Here is a 19,927-nt window from a genome sequence, read left to right as displayed (position 1 = left end):
ACACAATTCCGGCTGTCAATCAGTGCTGGTGGCCAATAACTACCAGTGATCAGTAGAAAGGCCTCCCACCTGCACTCTCTGTTTGTGCCCCCCCTTCCTTCACTCCTACTCAAATGAGGAAAAATGGCTTGATCCAATTACTCATGCTATGTCAGTGTCTCCAGTGATCTTCCCAACGACACCGCCGTATTATCACCACGGAGCAGATTGAGTTTTATTTAAGACAAATGAGTAATGTTTGTGCTGACTGTTCTTTTCCTAGAAATGACCTCTTGAGTGTCCTCTCGCTTTTAGTATTCACATCAATCAGTGTGTTGAAACCCTTCAACTTACACAATCCTAGGAAGCCCTGCCCATGGGCTCATTCTTCAGTGTGTGTTTGGGTGGCATTACCCTGATGGCACTGCCCTTGCTACCCAATATATTACAGAGGTTGTGTATAATTAGACAGGTCTGTTTTCAAATAGATGACAATGGACCATATATTGCTACAGTTAACTAACTATAAATGGAGAGTAAAGACAGTCAGCTTACTTGCATGCTACAATATATTTTCTGTTTGCCGTAACGAGATGTATTTGTGTATTTGGCAGTGATTTTGGTGGATGTCATTGGCTCTTATTATTAGTTAAACAAAGAAAGTGTGTGTGTGTGTGTGTGTGTGTGTGTGTGTGTGTGTGTGTGTGTGTGTGTGTGTGTGTGTGTGTGTGTGTGTGTGTGTGTGTGTGTGTGTGTGTGTGTGTGTGTGTGTGTGTGTGTGTGTGTGTGTGTGTGTGTGTGTGTGTGTGTGTGTGTGTGTGTGTGTGTGTGTGTGTGTGTGTGTGTGTGTGTGTGTGTGTGTGTGTGTGTGTGTGTTCAAACAGAACAGATAGATGGATATATAAACTGGAGCAAGGCAGACGTCAGCGTGTCATTTACCGCAGCTAAGTGTCTCTAGCAACCCAGTCACCTCCTATAGCGAGATGACAGGCAGAGCCAAAAAAAAGTCTCCCAATTCCAGTCGTGTGTGTGTGTCATTCAGTGCCAATGTGTGGCCCTTTGTTTATGAGGGAGATAAATTGTGGTTTGGCAAGATGCTGTGGGACCAAGACTGAAAGATCAGCAGTGTGTGCAAGAGTCATCCTCGCTACATTCACGACAGCTCAGTGTTATTTTTGTCCATTTCTTTCCAGTCTTTGCACTGTTTTGTGATATTTTCAGCAGCTGTGGTCCTATGGTCGCTGTGTGACAAGCTGAGATTTTCTTTAAATCAATTCCCACTTTTGAAAAATCCAATTGAAGTAAGTTGTGCTTCTGGCAGTGACCTTAAATAACTTCTAAGTCAGTTGTTCGGCTGAACTTGTTTTTCACATCAGACTCCTCTGTTGTGGTTGTAAATGATGGTAGTCCTGTCTCTGCTCTACAGAATAATAACCATGCTAAAGAGGGGTGTCTCAATTTTGTCTGGGCGGGGGCACTGTCAGTTTTGAAAACCCCTGCATTAAACTAATCAGGTTGATCAGAAGAAATACAGCTATTTTCATAGGATTCATTTTCTAAAATAATTTAGCATAAACGTACCAAAGAAGTCAGTTGTTTTAGCATCTCATATGTGAATGTCTAAGATATACTTGGGTTTTGGACTGTTTGTGAGATAAAACATGCATTTTGAAGATGGGAAATTGTGATGGGCATTTTCTTACTATGTTCTGACATCTTGTGGATCAAAGGATTACTCAAATGAATCTGTAGTTGCTGCTGTAATCCTAAATCTTTACTTTCTGTATTGATGTCAGCTTCTTTCAGTGTGTGACATCTTTTGACAATATGGGATTGAACTGGTATGTGAAGACTATTAGATGTAGTCATAAGATGTTGACTGGTGTCTTCGAAGCGGAAAAATATTGACCTCACGAAAGGAAAAACATGTTCACTCCCTAATGATAGCTGTTCATTGTTTCCTCTTTGTCAGAGTTTCTGAGGAAGGCTTCCTCTGTCCTTTTCAAAAAAATAAAAATAAAAATAAAGCTGTTGTGTCAAATGGAACAAAAGCTAATTCTAACCTCACCTTCATAGAGCAGCTGTTAGTACACAATGATACTCAACGTCAAAGCAGGACAAACCGTACCGCTACCTGCAGTCAGCCTGCACATCTTCTGTGATCATTGGATGCTGAAGCATAGGAGGGTAAAGCTCAGCCCCCCAATGCTCCAGTTATTTAAAGTACTTATTTTTATAGAGAAGAATAGTTTTTGTTTTGATGACATCAAGTGTTATTATTATTATTATTATTATTATTATTGTTATTGAAGAGTTGGATTTTTTTTTAAAGATCTGTGCATTTCATTCATTGTCAAGAGCAGGCAAAGACATTAGTAATCTATGTGTTGAGATGCCTCTCCATTAAATTTAATTTCCTGTTTCACAGAATCAGATTGGCAAGGGAAACTTTGCATGTGTGGGTTTTTTTTTCCTGGAAGGCTTCCTTGTGCCTGTAGTATGTTTGTCTATCAGAGCTTGCTTTGAATAATGAGTTTGCATAGCCCTTCACTTTTTAGTAAAGGTATGTTAAGATCAGCTATGTTTGTTAGCTTTCCCGGCATACCTGTCAGGAAGGCTGGTGTATACTTACTATAGTGTTGGCTTTGATCAGTAGCGCTTTGACTATAAAAGCAGCTAATTTACATGTGCTGAGGCACTGACCCTTGTGGCCATGTGGGTGTATGGAAGTTACTGAAGGTGTGAGTAAGCCGCCTAAAGCTCTCACTCACACTCAGCAAAATACAGTAAATCATGTGAGTGTGGTTGTTTATGGTAGGAGGCACTGTTACCAGCGCCATGTGACCCTGTTGCCCCCTCCAGCCTCTGTGTTTTTGCTGGAGCACAGTGTGTGTGTATTAGTCTGTGAGGCCAAGCTGGTAGGGATTAGAGAGAGCGATGTTTTAAGGGTGGGTTGGTTGTGAGGGTTGGTGGGGGAGAGGCCAACACAAGGGCAGTGTTTGTGCAGGGCACAAGGCTTTCCTCGCTGGCAGGCACGTACACATACAAACACACACTTGCCAAAAACAGAGGGCTATTGTGGACACCCAGCCCAGTTCGGTCCACGCACTACAGTCACACATTGTGTCGCACTTTGCTTCTCTATCTCCATCTTTCTCTTTATCACTCGTTATCTATCACTAATGACTGTCTCTCTGTTTTTCTTAACCTCTGTAACTTCCTACCAGCTATTTCCAAATGTTATTCTTGTTTCACTTCAGATTCTGACATTATCATGGCCTCACAATTATGCTCTACCTGTGTGTTAAGGTTATCAGTCTCTCATTTGCTTCCTGTGTTCCCTTCTTGAAGGTGTTTATTTTGTTTTCTCTTTCAAACACACCTTCTCCATGAAAGGCTCCTTCATTTCCCATCCTCTCTTTCGTTCTTATCTCTGTGGGATGTGTGTGAAAAGTTTTGACAGTTGAGTCATGGAGAGATGTATGCTTGCGCTGTTTATATCTGTCTGTGTGAAGCCTGTGTGCTTCCCCCTACTTGTCTTGAGTCTGTGAAGTGAATCGGACCCTGTGGAACATCACACTTGCACACTTGACATTCTGAATAGCAGTTAATAGCCACATCCCAATAAATTACTCCTGATTTATCAACAATATATGATTATGACTTTTTTTAATGCTAATCCTTGTGTTATGCAATCTTTTACTGTCCAGAAATTTTCTGTAGATGTAAGCTGTATGTAATGCAACAGTATTATCTCAAATAGTCATTTACTCATCTTTTGCTCCCTCTAATTTGCCCTCTCTTTACCTAACTTATCAGGTAAAAAACACACACCACTGTCCCAGTATGATCTCTTGCAACACTGAGGCATAATTTCACTGCTCTCTGGCTCTTCAGCATCTGCTCATCAACAAGAGCTATTCAGCTCAAAGACAGTTGAAGAGCTTGCACATCTATTCATCAACGGTCCATTCATTTCCTTATTTAGGATAAAATATGATGCCAAGATACATTATAATTAGATAACATTATAATCTTCATGAAGCATTAGTTTTATATAGGTGTCCTATGAGGGCTGAAATGATTGAAGAGGATTTTTTTTTACTATACATAGGTGCCGATTCGATTTGTAGTGCAATTTTCTTGGGATTCTAGGAGTATTGTGATTCGTTGGTATTGGGATTTCCTTTGCTTCTTTAACAAAAATTAAAGGTAAATAATACACTTTTATAGACTCTATATCTCAAGAATCACACAAGTCCGTTAACATTAATTTCATTTGAAAAGAAGTACATAATATCTTCTGCTTTCAGTCTGATTTGCCTGAAACAGATATGATGTAGCCGTCAGCGTTACCATATAAATGTTATCATATATCACGATACATAACATAACAATTTCAGATATTTTTTTTTCTCCACCCCTATTACCTAATATGACTCTGCTGTTATTAACACACACACTTGCACTCATGCAGAGTTCAGTATGCTCATTGTGTTCCAGGCAAGTTTAAACCAACGCTGCCTTTTGATTTGAACTTGTGACATCATCATTTCCACATGGGAAGATTAGCACTAAATGAATATGCTTCCTGTTAGAGTTGTTGCTAGGCAACTGATTAAAACCAAACAATGTTGCCTAGTACTCTTGTCCATTTATTAATAACTGTATTGATGTGTTGAATAACATACTAATTCCACAGTGCATTTAGGAGGAAAACTGTTGTGGCATCACACATCGACCAGTACTATCATTGTGAATGCATATTTACTGGGTCATGTGAGGACACAGCAGTTGTATGAACTCAGGCATCCACACAAGTGATGAATGATACGGGGAACTAATGTAGTTGGGATTTTTTTTTTTCATTTAATTTTTTTTAATGTCCCTTTTTATCTTCTGTATTATTAACTATACAAAGGCTATGAATAATTTTCCAGTATGACCAACACAACATTGGATACAGTCAACAAAATAACTGCTATTTCATGTAGACCAGGCCTATGTGTTATGACAAAATGAGATGAATCTGTGCATAAATTGATATTAATAACATATCTTTATTTAGCTACTTAATTTTAAAAGCCTTGAATCACAGTAGAATAGTCAAGCCCTGTCATAATATACTGTGATCATGACTTAACTTAAATAAAATCAGAAAACAACAAAGCACTGCTGATGATGGCTGCATCAGCTGAGTGACCTGGCCTGCTGATGCAGATGTAGGAATAGATGGCAAGGAGTGCACATTAGACCCCCTAATGTCATTCAAACTTGATATGCTCACAATGCAGACTTGTACTGTCACAATCTATCTGGCAGAGTAACTCATTGTGATGTCGGGGGTAGAGCTACTTTGATGTGTTGCTGCACAGTTGTTGATTGATAATGATATGTGATCTTCTCTTCTTGCCCATGATGTAACAAAGTAGGCAATGGATTGAATACGATTAGTGTCACAGTGGATAAATGGACAAAAGTGACTTTGATTGCGGGTGAGTTGTAACCATCTTAATTTTAAAGCAGTAAAGAACTTGCTCAGCACAAATGTCTCACTGAAAATCTCATAAGGTCATTCAGTAATCTGTTATTCAAGGTGTCACTGCACCACAATGTCATAATTGGGTGCATGCGTTTGACGCGATTGAAGCCCCCATTGTTATTCTACCATTATAAACTAAATCTGTTGAAACCATTCTTTTTTATATTCGAAGAGACACGTTGATAAGGTATGTGCTAGGGTTCTGTTTAACTATGTATGCGAATAAACAAACCTTCTAGTATAAACACGCTAGGCAGAGATATTTTATCTTTTTTGTACTCCCATTGATTAAAAAATATCTTAAGAATAAAGTAAACCAACAGTACACCAACACCAAAAAAAAAACTCTTCAGGGGAAAGAATAACAGCTCACCCAGTGATTCAGTGTTGATCAGCTTTTCATGAATGACTGGTCCAGATTGCTCTGGTTGTTGTTTGTCACTCATTTCCTGTTTAATGTCATTGCTTCCTGTCTGAGAACTGCATGTGCCACTGTGTCATTAGAAGTGGTTATAGCACGGCAAGCTGTCTGGATGTGGTTGTTTCACACACACAAAAATAACAAATACAAAAATACACACACACGCCTCCACTTACACATTCTCCCATCTCTTCATTCACGCTTCCCCTCAGATACAGAATGCATGAAGTCAATTTGTTCTGTGTGACTGTGAGAATGTTTTATACAAGGGATTTGGTTGTTAAGACAATCTTCTCCTCGTTACAGTTCCGAGAATGATGCATTCTTTTCTGCAGAAACACAGCAAGGAACATGATAATTTGAACATCAGAGGAAACTGATGAGAAAAAATGCCGTGAGTGCAAAGTGAGAAGTTCAGTGGGTGGAACTTGTAAGTACTACTTAACGTAAACACACTACAGTAACTGTGTACACACACACACTTCCATTCATACATGCACAAACATGTCTGGTCACTGACTCAGCCGCAGTGTATCACAGTTGAAATGACCTTTGCACCAGAATGTGTGTTTACAGGCAACAATCGCCACCAACGTCCACTTCTAAATACAGTAAGTGCTAGTACTGCTCCACTGGTGACTCACATACGTACATACACACGCTCACTCCAACCACAATACACACACCCCAATTTACAGCTTATCCACACACCACCGCACAGTAAGCAACAGTATGTTGAGCCTAACGACTTTTCTGTTAACCTTACTCAGGCCAACACATACTGTATACTTATACTACATTAAAATCTAGCTAAATGTCAGTGTAAGTGTATTACACAAAGTATATATTCACATAGCTACAAGCACTGTTCATTCATCTCTACCTCTCTGACAGGTTACGTTGTTCTGCGAGCGATACCTGAGCTTGTCTATATGCTGGGTTTTTGATAATCCTTATAAAAGAGAGAGAGTATCCCTTTTAATGAATGGACCATATGTTGTAGCTGGTATACATATACGTGCATGTACTGGCCTCTTGTGATTAAAAACATTTAGTCTACAGACTGTGTGAGTACAGTACAAAGTTGCATCCAGGTTTTTTGTGTTACGGCTTTACAAACAGTGCCATTGGGGTTAGTGGCTGAAAGTGAGACAGGATATGCCAACAAACCAAAAACCGGGCTACAGCAATGGATTGTTTCCTGGTTGATAAGTCTGTTTATTATTTTTTATTTTATTGGTTTATCGTGTACTTTTTTAAAACATCTGAAAGCTATGAAAAATACCCATCAAAACTGCCCTGAGTCAAAGTCTTTAAATAGCTTCCAATCAACTGACTAAAACCCAAATATATTCAATTTACTGAGAAAAGTAACAAAACCTCACAATTTTATAAGATTTCCCCATCTTCGTCTGGCATTCTTTTAAGAATACAGTATGTGCGTCCAAACGGATCCATGTGTAAATGACTCAACACGCTACTTCATATTCCAGGCCTATAGGAAGCTTGCACGCTGTATACAAACAGACAGAAGAAGAAGAAGAAGAAGAAGAAAAAGAAGAAAGCACAACACAAGAAGACCACGAAAATGGCTAGTGCAATGAAACTAGAATCGTTTGTGTGGACCGAAAACTGCTGCGACTCATACTGAGATACTGTTATGAAATGTCATCATGGGGTAAGAAGTTGAGGGGTGTGGCGATGACATCATCAATACGCAAGTATGCAAAGACACAAGGGCGCCTTCTTTGAATTTTTTTCACCGTTTTCCAAAAAGTGCATCTTCAGGCAGTGCATTTCCTGGATTTGTTTAGACGATCGGCCAAAACGTGGGTCTGCACCAAAAAGCCTTTCCGTGTGAATGGTCCCTTTATAACCACCCCCCCCCCGCCACACACACACACACACACTCTGCTTGCCCAGAGGTAGAAATGCTGACGTAGGCAGTCTCAGTATTGCCTGTTTGTCTCCACACTGATTTACAGGAGTACATTGTTTGTACTGGGGAGGTGAAGAGGTCTTGGATCCTCCTTTTGTGTGAATCTTTAGCACAGTGTGGAAGAAAATATATCACTGGACCCTTAATCACCAGGCATAACCTTACATACACACATTCACTTTTAATATCACACATAGAGGATGCGTAGACACACACTCCATTTTAGAGAGAGGCTCGGTGTCAGACAGAACGCTTTGGAAGCAGTATACATCGTTTTCCATCCAAGGCAGCTGTATTTTGAGTTTGTGAAAGGAAACAAACAAGGTTACATTTTGAACAACTAACATTTAGACCCAAATTTGCAATCTATGTATTAAATTACTGTTGGTTTTGTAAATGTTGCATAAATACAAAATCTAAAAACTGCAAAGCTCATATAAGTGGGTCAAATATCTGCACCTTCAAACACAAATACTCATCAAAGTGTGCCTGGGAGCTGTGAACTGGATGCCCCATAGTGATACATGTTTTATTTCTGCTAATGCTGGATCACTGGACAGATCCCTTCAGGCTATTCTGTTTTGTCAAATGAAACTCTCTCTGTCTCTCTGAACTTGCAAACCTTGTTCTTCTTTGAACCACCCGCTGAAACCTAACCTTCAGCAGACCTCTGGCTGTCTGCCACCGTGGGTGTGTGCGTGTGCGTGTGCGTGTGCGTGTGCGTGTGTGTGTGTGTGTGGGATGAGACACTATGCAGGCTGTCTGGTGTGTAAACGTCGCCAATATTTAATGAAACAAGTGACTATGCATAGACATGCATGCTCATGTATTTGCTCATCCATCCCTGCGAAACTAGTGTTGTTAATGCATCAGTCAGACATGCTGGGTGTCATGTTACTATTCATGTTTGTAACTGTGCACCTTTTGTGACATTACAGGCTCACTATTGACTGCCCCCTTTTACTGTTCATTTAACTGGATTCTTGTGTTGGGTATTGTCTTGTTGCCACCTGGAAGTGTCTGTGTCAGTAATTGAAAAATTGTCTTGGGTATGTAGGAATTATTACCTGCATAAACATTGTTGTATAATATGCATTATTGTGTTAAACTAATCATGTTTGGTTCATCCCATATTTCATGCTCTAACTGAAAAGTCCCTTTAATAGATGTTCAGAAAGCAGTCAACAGTTTGAACAGGACACAGAAATGCAAACAAGATTTGTTCCATTTGCATGGCTAATAATGTTAAGTGTCTGAGATGGCGGCTCCAAATGCACAGCAGATATTGGAGCATCCTCAGCCACGTGGTATAACAACGGCTCATCTGCTGGTAGCTGGAGCACTTAACTTGGAGGGGAAAGCCCATTAGAGGCAATCAAGGCTGTCATTTTTAATGGGCGGATTGAGATGAAATGGAAATGGACCTGTGGCCTACTGGAAAAGTTAATGTTCTAGGCCACTTAAGGACTAGCTTAAGGAAAAAAGGCAGGTGGATGTGGTGTGATGGTACAGCTGTGGTTGAGGCACAAGCCAAAATGGAAACCAGGCTGTGGGCTGTTTTACACCAGCAGCTGGGAAGCCACTTACTGCAGCTCAGTGGAACTTTCTGCAGTTAACATGCGTGTTATTATGGCTCCACATGTGTGCTTTTGTTATTTGTACTTGAATTGCATGTTTTGAACAGTGCTTTTGAACATGTAGAGATGAACTTTGGCTGTCTAAAACCTTCCGGTCATACTTAATAATTACCTATTACCTTTTTCTGTGTGTGTTTTGGGGTGGTGTATACTCTATGGAGCATATGTATATGCGTGCACTTCTATGCATGAGTAATCTGTCCAAGTACTAGTGTGTCTGTCTGTGTCTGTGTGTCTGTGTCTGTGTGGCTCTGTGTCTTCTCTGTCATGGGGACCAGATTGTCAGATGAGGGGAGGGCAACTGAGCTTTTGTTCTGTTTGCTTAGTGGGCATTCCTCTGAGCACTGGCCCTCACCCAAGTTAAAGCTACCGGGGTTGTACTGGACTCTGCACAGTGGTACCCCCAGGGACATAGTGACACTAGATCATTTGCGCCTGTCAACTTGTTATAAATGAAAAGGATAAAAGAAAAGAGTCTGCATGTGGGTCAAAAAAACAATACAATGGTGGTTTTTAATATAGGATTACGATTGGCAGCCTGAAACACCACAAGATGAACAAAACAATGTCTTTTTGAGCATTTACAAGGTTTACATTTGGGTTAGAGTCATGTATATCATAGCCATACTTTTGGAAATAGAATGCTTTAAAAAAGCTCTGCTCTTCAAGCTACTTCAAATTATGTGTCTTTTTCACTGCGAATTGATATATTCTGCTTTTGACATCTCATCTCTGAGACTAAAACTCGCACTTATCTTGATTTTCTTTTTTTCTTTTTTTTCTTTTTTTTTTTTAAATCAGGGATTTTCAACTGAACATTAACCTATACAACCGAGTTAGCTTTGATGGATGACCTAAAAGTTTTCTTGAAACAACCCTAAGCTGCAAGGTTTCCAGGAAAGTATTATCGGCCATGTCAACACGGGATCGGGACACATTAACATAAAGCCTGTTTGTCTTTAGGTTGCTGGAGTTCATTGTGACTCATGACTTGTGATACCATTTCAAACCAATGCTTTTTTTAGTTCTGCAATTGTTAGTGTGTCAGCTCCCTTACCCAGCTTTCATTGTCTACTCAATAGTAAGGGTTGACAGGCTGAATCTGAATGACCTATTGAAAACAAATGTATCATTTGAATAGATACATTTCTCCTTTTTTAAATTACAGTACACTCATTAAAACCATTTCCTTGCCTCTGTTGCCTATTGCTTGCTTTTGGTGGGAACTGTTGGGTTTCTGTAAATAACATCACAGAGTACGGTCTAGACCTACTCTTTATGAAAATCGCAATGAGATAAGTGTTGTTGTGATTTAGCGCTATATAAATAAAATTTGAATTGAATTAGTCTCAGTCTAAAATGTGTGATTAGTTTGGCTCCTCTGTCCCTTCAGGTCCTTATGGTTGAGGTGGTGTGTGGTGCCCCTTGCCATGCCTCCTGCCATGACAGACCTCCTGGACATATGGGCCCCCTCGCCCTTGGCCGGCCAACCTCTGGTCCAGATCACTGTGGACTTTCTGCTGCCCACCGGTATCTACATCCGGATGGACGTTCCACGCGATGCCACCATTCAGCACATCAAACTGGTGAGTGGCACCGGTTTGGGCTAAAATGGGATTCCTCCACATCAGTCGTAGTTAGAGCCTGACCGATTTAAAGGACTTTTAAGGCCGATACGATACAGATATTTGGTTACTTAAAAATCTGATATTCCTAAATATCGGCCAATATAATATAAAAAAAAAAATAGTAATAATAAATCCAGAAATTCGTAACAAAACAGTTATATATAATGATAATGTTTTCACAACAGAACAGAGGAACATAAAAACATATTAAAGTTATGATAAGTAAAATGTAGAAAAATAACAATTATGAAAAGTTCTTTGAACAAAAACACAATAACAAAAAATAATCAGTGTTGCCACAGGGACGTTGTAGAGCGCTGGTGGACACACTATGCAACGCCAATGCTCATAACATGGTTGACCATCCGTTTTAATTTTATGACTAATGACTAATATCTAGTTTTAGTTGTACCTAAAGCCATATGCAGATGTGAGGTCATTTCATTTGTGTTTGTGTTACAAAACAACTGATAATTAATAGATTCTAATAAAATCACAAAATTTCTACAAATTATTTATGTGTTTGTGCATCCTGACGTTGTTTTCTTTTCCTCACATGCCTCTTGGCCTATTGTCTAATTGACTGATGAGGGAAAACGGTCCACAACCATATTTACAAGTACACACACACACATTATCTAATGTTTGTTTTGACAGAAGTGGCTGTTGCGTTTGGCTAGGTGTTTGTTGTTTGCAAATAGCTATTGCTTTTAGCACGCAAATAGATCATGACATCATGCATGCTAAGCCGATGTCTGACGCTGTAAACCTGATGGGTCTTTAAGAAGTTAAGTACATTACTTAACATGGCATGATGTTTGTGTTGGTGTGAAAGTGCTTGCAGTGACAATTTAACTATTATGTGATGTAATTGAGGTATTCATTTCAACTAAACAGTTTGACCAGCAAAATGGAACTACCTGTGTGATGCAGTGAATTACAATAGTTTTAAAGTAACTACAACTTAACCTGAGGCAGCAGTTTGTGGTATTGTTGTTATTATTGGACTTTATTAAAAGCTGTTATATTGCAAGGTTAGGGTTAGTGTTTATTTGCAAAAAAAGAAAAGGTTTAGGGGGTCAGGGTTAGGAAAAAGAAAATTACAGTATACCTTTACAACGGCCTCATAAATTACTTTTCAGTTTTATCAGTTAAAATGATGAAAAATGATGGTTAGTGCTGCTTTTTACCATCTGTATTGTATTGGATTGCAATCCAATGTACAGCCTTTCTATTGTCCAGTTGGTCAGTGTACAATCTTCTCACAGCTGATGTGTAGCCTTCTTTTGTATTTGGATCATTGTAGAAAACATTCCTTGCATGTATATTCAACCTCAAACATCTTCTCCTCAGACAAGCACTAATAAATACAACCTAAGGAGGTGGTTCTTACATCTGCCTGACATTTTCTAGAAATCCCTTCTAGGTTAATTTGCTCTGTAATGTGACCAAAGGTACAGACTGGTTTTACTTTGTCTGAGATTAGTAGACAACAATGATGTTTTCATTGTTATTCATGGAACAATACACTGAGGTAGGTCTCGGCCCGTGTTCAGGCCTTTAAAGGTATAGTAATTTATGTTAATCCAATGCACCTTTTGTTAAATTCAGCAAATATGTCCTCACGGTCACTATTTGTCCATGCATAAAAGACTGTTGGTACGCACACAGAGAGCTCTTCATTCCTTGATGGAAGCATGTACAGAAGCAGCTGAAAGCTATGATAAATTATGTCATTGAGTGAAGAAAGAGAGAGAAGAAAGGGAGAAGAGACTTCTTTGAGATTGTTCTAGTAAATGAAAGAGTGGGGCAAATACGAGGAAGACAGGAGGAGTAAGCAGGCCTTCCAGAAGGCTTGCCAGACTGTTTGTCAGTTGTCAAGAATCTAAGAAGAGCCAGGTTTTGAGCTTATTTTCAGATTTCCTGGAAAGCTGAAGATATTTGTTTGGAGGGCAAATGTGTCCTGTTCCAGTATGCAACAACATAGCACTATAACTTCACATAAACACATTGAACCTAACCCTGTGATCATGCTGTGGCTGCACAGGGACATGAATCACACCAGCGTTGGCTAGTGGTAATACATTATTCACATCCTGATTGGCTCACCCAGAAGCTGTGTCATGTTGCTGTTGTTCATGATCATGAAACATACTCATTTGTCAGTATTATTACACAATTATTCTATGTTTTCATATTTGGGTTTTAAAAAACAAATGCCCCTTGAAACCACCATTTCACTGCTCAGGTTTTTCATGTTCAAACTCCATTAATAGTGCTGTGATGTTTTTGTATAGGTTAATAAGAAGATGCTATTAGCCGTGCTAAACGATTGAATAATGTTGTATATACAAGGCCATCATGTCAAAAATAAGGATGCTGTTTATTCCAGTTGCAAATATTCTAAATAGGATTTATTTAGTTCCAATCAGTGGAGCCGATACATTTTAAAGTGCGACACACTTTAGAAAAATCCCCATTTCTTCTTCTCCCTTCCAGCTCTTATGGAAGCATGCTCAGTCATTCCCACTGTTTTCCTCTCTGGGCGAGATGGAGAGCCACATGTTCGAGTGTGTCAACCAGGCAGCCGTGCACGAAGAACTGGAGGATGAAACTCGCAGGCTGTGCGATGTTCGCCCCTTCCTGCCAGTCCTCAAGCTGGTGACTCGCAACTGCGGGAGAGCGGAGCGCTTGCTGGACTCCAAAATCGGTGTGCTCATTGGCAAGGGTAAGACAGCAACACTATTAAGACTTTCCCTCAATGTAAAGACTATCATACAAGCTCTCACGCACAGTACTCCCTCCCTGATTGATTTGTATACAGTCCCTGTTTGACATTCCCAGTAAAGAAAGGCACTTAAGAATTGGTAAGTGCGACAGTAAATCTTTCCGCACACACAATGAGCCTTAATTACCTCCCCCAGAATACTAAGTGTCTCTGCTACTCAGCAAATTCACCGCAGACATCTGCAGCTGGCTCTTATTAGCGGACCCGCTGTCTGATAGAGAAGCGTGAGCATTGACTGGACGGGCTCCTTACATGTCTTCCATCACCTGTCACTTTGTCTTATCTCTGGTAAAGATAAGGCCTATAGAGAAGCCAAGGGGAAAAAATACCAGTCCTCTGAAGTAATAAAATATTTGCTGTAACTCAGACTATTTATTCATGCGTAAGGGGAAAACAATAATGTTATTGCTATTATTATTATTATTATTATTATTATTATTGGTAATATTCTGGTATTGGTATTATTATAATTTTGCCTTCTTTTAGAAAGTCAACTATTTGCAAGTTTGCGGTTAAATGCAGTTGGGTAGTCGAGGTCAAAACTCTATGTAGCAGCTGTGAATCCAATAAACTCATAATTTTTTTTTTTTAAATAAATAAATATATATATATTTTTTTTTTTTACTCTTACACTGCTACTTAAATTCAGATGAGTATTGAAAAGTATTTTCCGTGACTGAAAAAGGCACGTGTTGAGGAAAAGGACCAGTCTAACCGGAGGTATCAGTTTGAAACAGAGCTGAACAGTCCGACCAGTGTAATTAGTTACTGTATGTTATTAAGTTGTTTATATTATTTTCAGGTTTCAACCAGTGCTGCTCAAGCAGAAAGAAAGGCTCAGGGAGAGAAACCGATGGATTCGTAGGACATTGAAGAAAGGAGAGGAGGACAGCATCCAACAGCATGTCCTCCTCAGTTTTTTTATACTTGATTGTTACGATGTAACCCCCACGCGAAAATAATTATTTGTCGCAGCCCTACTTGAGATAGTTGCATGGAGTATGGAACATGCATGCACGCGACTACATGCACACTAAATACATGTTTGTTATGAAGTCACACATGACACAAAGTCACATACACGTCTTATTTTCATTGAGGTATCCAGGATTATGGAAGTCCTTTAGGTACAGATCTCTTCATAGAAAAAAAGGCAAAGACGGAGAGAAGACCATCTGAGTCTAATTTAGGGAGACTCCGACAATATTGATATTCTCCTCTCCCGGCTCCTCTTTGGTATGACATGATCTTGTAAAGGCTTTTGTCAGAGCAAAGTGGTGTTTTCAAAAGAACCCCACAGGCACGTCTGGATAGTCCCCCCCCCACCCAATACACACACACAACCTCGTGCTGAGCGCAATAACAAACTATTCCACACGCACATGGCCAACCATGTTTTTCCTTCCCTCTCCAGCAACTCTCCAACACGAAGCGGCTCGCACACTCACACAATGCAGCTAATGTGGTCGAGAGCCTTTCTTTGAATGCTGAGGGTCATATGGATGTTAAATGGCTTGAAATGTCAACATGTTGTTTTCATTACCAAGAGACTATTGTGCAGCACCCTTTTGATAAAAAATACAGAGACAAAAGCTCTACAGGGAGCGGAGAGATAAAGCATGATCAACCAAACAGCAGTTTATACCTCTGGCATTTGGTACCAATGTGAATATTTCGAGGTCCTGCTTTAATCCCATGAGAGTCTGTTGCTTGTAATCCCTTTTACACATTCAGTGCTTCTAAGTGTTGCACAGGTGTTTGTGCATTTTTAATGACCACTAAAGCCTGTGCGTTCAATTCTGTTTCTCTAAAATATACTTGACATGTTCACATGAAAAAATGGACCTGTGTCTGCTATAAAGCTTTATATTATGACTTCTTCTCAAGGATTAGAGATATTAGAGATATTTTTATCAAATTATGATGTAGCTTACATTCCCCCCCCCCCAGGTCTCCATGAACTCGATGCCATAAATGACCAGGAGGTGAAGGACTTTCGCAGTAAGATGTTTCGTCTCAGTGAAGAGCGGATGCAACAAGTCCAGATGATGACATGTACAGAGTGGCTGCAGGCCTGTTTCTCCCCACAGCTGGAGCCACTGGCAGGGACGGCTATCACCGATGGGCTCAGTGACCGGCAACCTGACCTGAAAGTCATAATCCACTTCGACCAGTCTCAAGTGAGAGTCTGTAGTCCAGTGTTGGAAAATCATTCAAATAGCCGTTTTGGTGATGTAATGGCGAACTTTGGACTGTTGAATCTAGGTCCTCTAACTACTCTCTACCCTTTGCAAGCATATAAAGCCCCGCAAAGTATGCATTTCCATAGACAAGGTCAACAACATAACAGCATACACATTTACATAAAATAACATTTTGTAAAATATATAATAAAGCCTTCACCAGTTGACAATAGGCAACAAAGTTAAATCACTTTGATTACCAGTGTAGACTATTAAATCCATCCTTGTTGATGGATTGATACATTGCATTTAAAGGGAAGTTTACACAAGAATCCTGCATCAGAAAAACCAGGAACCAAATCTTGGAGACATAAGATGTTTATATAGTTAAATGTATACTACTTCTCTTAGGGCTCAGGGTTACTTGAGGTTGTATCTGTTTCCCTTACAGAAAATTGTGCAAACACAACAAACTCTTTAAATGAATAAACTAAACATAATAGGTTTCTATTATGTTGTTTAGTTTAATATTATGGTAAATCGCCTATGGATAGATTACATCATGGTGGAAGGGATACTGTACCTTTTGGTAGACAGCTAGCAGTTACTAAGAATTATGGCTAATTTATGTATTTGTCTGTATTTTTATTTGAGGCCTAAGTCTTCTAATTGAACTAGAGAAGACCAAAGGAAAATCCATTGATAAACCCATTAGCCAATCCCATAACACGCTGCCTGCGTACGTAATGAAGTACGAATACCACTTTGTTGAGTAGCAAAAGGAGCCATGTGACTCCACCAACACACACACACACACACACGGCTCATCCTCTTGTTCTGCTCAGTTGGTAGTTCCAAAAATGTCATGTGACTGAGCCCAACTAGTAAGTCATGTGACAAGACTAAAGTGGGTCAAAATCAGTGAAATGATGTCATCCTTCCGGACGGACACACACACACACACACTTAAGCAAGCATGCATGGCAGCTCAAGGGACCAAGAACTGATTCAAATTAACCTTTCTTTCCCCTTTCCTTCTCTGAACTCTCTATCTACTTCCATCTGGATTTGTTTCTCTGCGTCTTTTCTCTTTGCTTCTGTTAAAGAGAAAATGTTATTTAATTATAAAACAGATGGTTTTATCCCTCCAGACCTGTGTCTAGTTTATCAGCTTTGATCAACATCACAGACACACGTGCACAAAGACAGGCCATCTGTGCTCAGGTGGACTTTGGCAGGAAGTCTTATTTGGGAGGTAGAAAGAGACAATAAGCCACATTATAGACAGGAAGTGTGGTGGTGTATGTTATTGTTCTAAAGTGAATATGACCAAGGTTCAGTGGGAGTCTTGCTTTTAGTTTGGATATTGTAATATCACTAATGGGTTCAGTGGTTAGTGCTGGTCTTGTTCTCTTAGTCCCATTATCATTCAAATCTTATCTAACTTCAACTTCTAAATAATATTGCAAAAAATGTTAAAACCAAGCAATAACATGCTAAAGTGCTTTCAGGATATCTCAGTGCTGTTGGTTTTGCAATTCCGCCATAATGTAGCCATGCCCCTTTTGTGTTGTTAATTATTAATGGATGACAATTTTATTAAACCTCCAGGAAGTTCTTAGTTGTCAGGTCGTGTGTGTGTGTGTGTGTGTGTGTGTGTGTGTGTGTGTGTGTGTGTGTGTGTGTGTGTGTGTGTGTGTGTGTGTGTGTGTGTGTGTGTGTGTGTGTGTGTGTGTGTGTGTGTGTGTGTGTGTGTGTGTGTGTGTGTGTGTGTGTGTGTGTGTGTGTGTGTGTGTGTGTGTGTGTGTGTGTGTGTGTGTGTGTGTGTGTGTGTGTGTGTGTGTGTGTGTGTGTGTGTGTCTCTTATTCTCTATCTTTTTCTTTTATCATCTCATCTTGACATTCATCTACAAGCAGTTGTGTACGTATGTATACCATCTTAACATTCCTCTTTGCTATCTTATATTACCCCTCAGCAAGGCAGGGTTGGAAATTAGCACACGCCAGCACTGAGCAAGGCCTCCAGAGTTCTTTTTTAAATCTTTCAATCTTGATTTCTCTTTTTAATAACATATATTTGAACACTGGTACTTTAAATCAATGTGTTTTCCTGTCTTTTCTCACAGGACTCAGCCAGTCTGAAGGTGCCATCATCCTGCATCCCGTCTGACCTGATGGAGCTAGCCGTGAAGAAGTGGCTGACCACCCACGGGCCTGAGGAGGAGGCGTGGCTGGGTCAGTACATACTGAGGGTCAGCCACTGTCTGGAGTTCCTTTGTGGAGAACAGCCCCTGTTTCACTACAAGGTCAGTAACTACATAGTTGACTCAGTTAGTTGTCTACCAGGGACTGACCTAGATGTGTCACTTGTGTCAATATCATGTTCAGAAATATCAGAGATTGGCCTTCACAAAAAGCGATTAGCTTTTTTTAAATTGTTGTATTCTTAAGATCTACAGCATGGTTAACACAACTGTTCTAGCTCTGAGAAACTCATACAGTGCTATATTAGTGTGACACTTACAGCCCAAAAATCCTGTTTTATGATTCCAAGAAGAGGCAACAGTTTAGGTATAAACCACAACTGACAGGCTGATGGCTCGACAATAATATTTTTGGGGAGATGCGGATGATGGACTGTGTGTTTACAGTATGCATGTTTATGTGTTTATGTGTTGGTTTTAAAAAACATATTTTCAGAAAAGATTTAGGCAGTAACATGGTTACATGTGCATCAGGCACATAAAACCAAATCAATCCTCAGTCAACTCATGTGAGATTCTGGCACTTACTTTGTTATTAACTCCCTATAAATTGAGTGAGACAACTTTGGAAAGCCATAATTCTCTTGGCCATCTACATATTTAAGCTTTATTTTTATTTTTTATTCCTGTTTACACATTTTTCAGAACCATGCACATAAATTACATGAATCAATATTGCACAAAAACATCACACAAAAATAACATAAAAAGCAGCAATATTACAATTTTCTGCAGGAAGCCCAGTATGATGGATGGGACAAAGCAGGCAAAGCATAGCATACATTAGCATGCTGGCAAGCAACCGTAAGAAGAGATATACATATATATACATATACAAAGTTAAATGGACAGTTAAACATTTTCATCCAAAAAAAAGACGCTGTTTTGGTAACAGTCATAGTGACGAATCTTTTTTTTTTGACCCGCGATTCTGAACTTGGAGAAAATAAATGATCGGGTCCAGGTGGCCCATATTATCAGATAGTCATCATGACACCAAGACCAGCCCTAGCTCTTTGGGCCCCTAAGTGGGATTTGGTTCGGGGGCTCCCCTCATTGTAACGTGTGCACTTGCCATGGCATTGAACCCACTAGTGTATTTTAGTTCAACACACAACGTTGTGGTATCTGTTTTCTCTTTTCATGACCAGAAAGTTCCGCTTCATCCTCCTCATCAAAGTTGTATACCACATGAGGAGGCTGGGGCCCTCGCGTAATTTGCAGGGGCCTATTCATTTGCACAGTGAGCATACGTGCCGACAACCACCTTTTGTCTCAAGCTGTCTTGAGGGACATTTCAATCTCTTTTGGGGGCCCTTTGGTAACCACGGGGACCTAAGCAGCTGTTTAGTTTGCTCTGCATGACATTTAGTTCAACGTCCAACACCTTGACAGATTGTTTGTGGATTAAATAGTGTCCAGCTAGAAAAACACTGTTGTGTAGGACAACTGGAGCATTAAGGCAGGGATTTGGAGTCTCAATAGATATGAAGCTCAGCAAGCTTAGTTTGGTTGGTTAAATGACTTTTTTGTTGTTTTTTAATCA

General features: G+C 39.8%; 1 protein-coding gene across 1 annotated transcript in view; it reads left to right on the top strand.

Moving 5' to 3' along the window:
* Positions 1-19,927, top strand: part of pik3cb (phosphatidylinositol-4,5-bisphosphate 3-kinase, catalytic subunit beta) — a 52,481-nt gene that overhangs the window by 15,882 nt on the left and 16,672 nt on the right. Inside the window, exons 3-6 of the mRNA XM_034866979.1 lie at positions 10,912-11,104; positions 13,646-13,874; positions 15,885-16,114; positions 18,244-18,423. Of these exons, the coding sequence (XP_034722870.1) occupies positions 10,949-11,104; positions 13,646-13,874; positions 15,885-16,114; positions 18,244-18,423 (795 nt within the window). The 5' untranslated portion in view covers positions 10,912-10,948. The remainder of the gene's footprint in view (positions 1-10,911; positions 11,105-13,645; positions 13,875-15,884; positions 16,115-18,243; positions 18,424-19,927) is intronic.

Source organism: Etheostoma cragini, chromosome 3 (assembly GCF_013103735.1).
Source record: "Etheostoma cragini isolate CJK2018 chromosome 3, CSU_Ecrag_1.0, whole genome shotgun sequence".
In the NCBI taxonomy this organism is placed as follows: domain Eukaryota; kingdom Metazoa; phylum Chordata; class Actinopteri; order Perciformes; family Percidae; genus Etheostoma; species Etheostoma cragini.
Note: the sequence above shows the minus strand (reverse complement) of the source record. Positions and strands in the feature narration are given on the sequence as shown.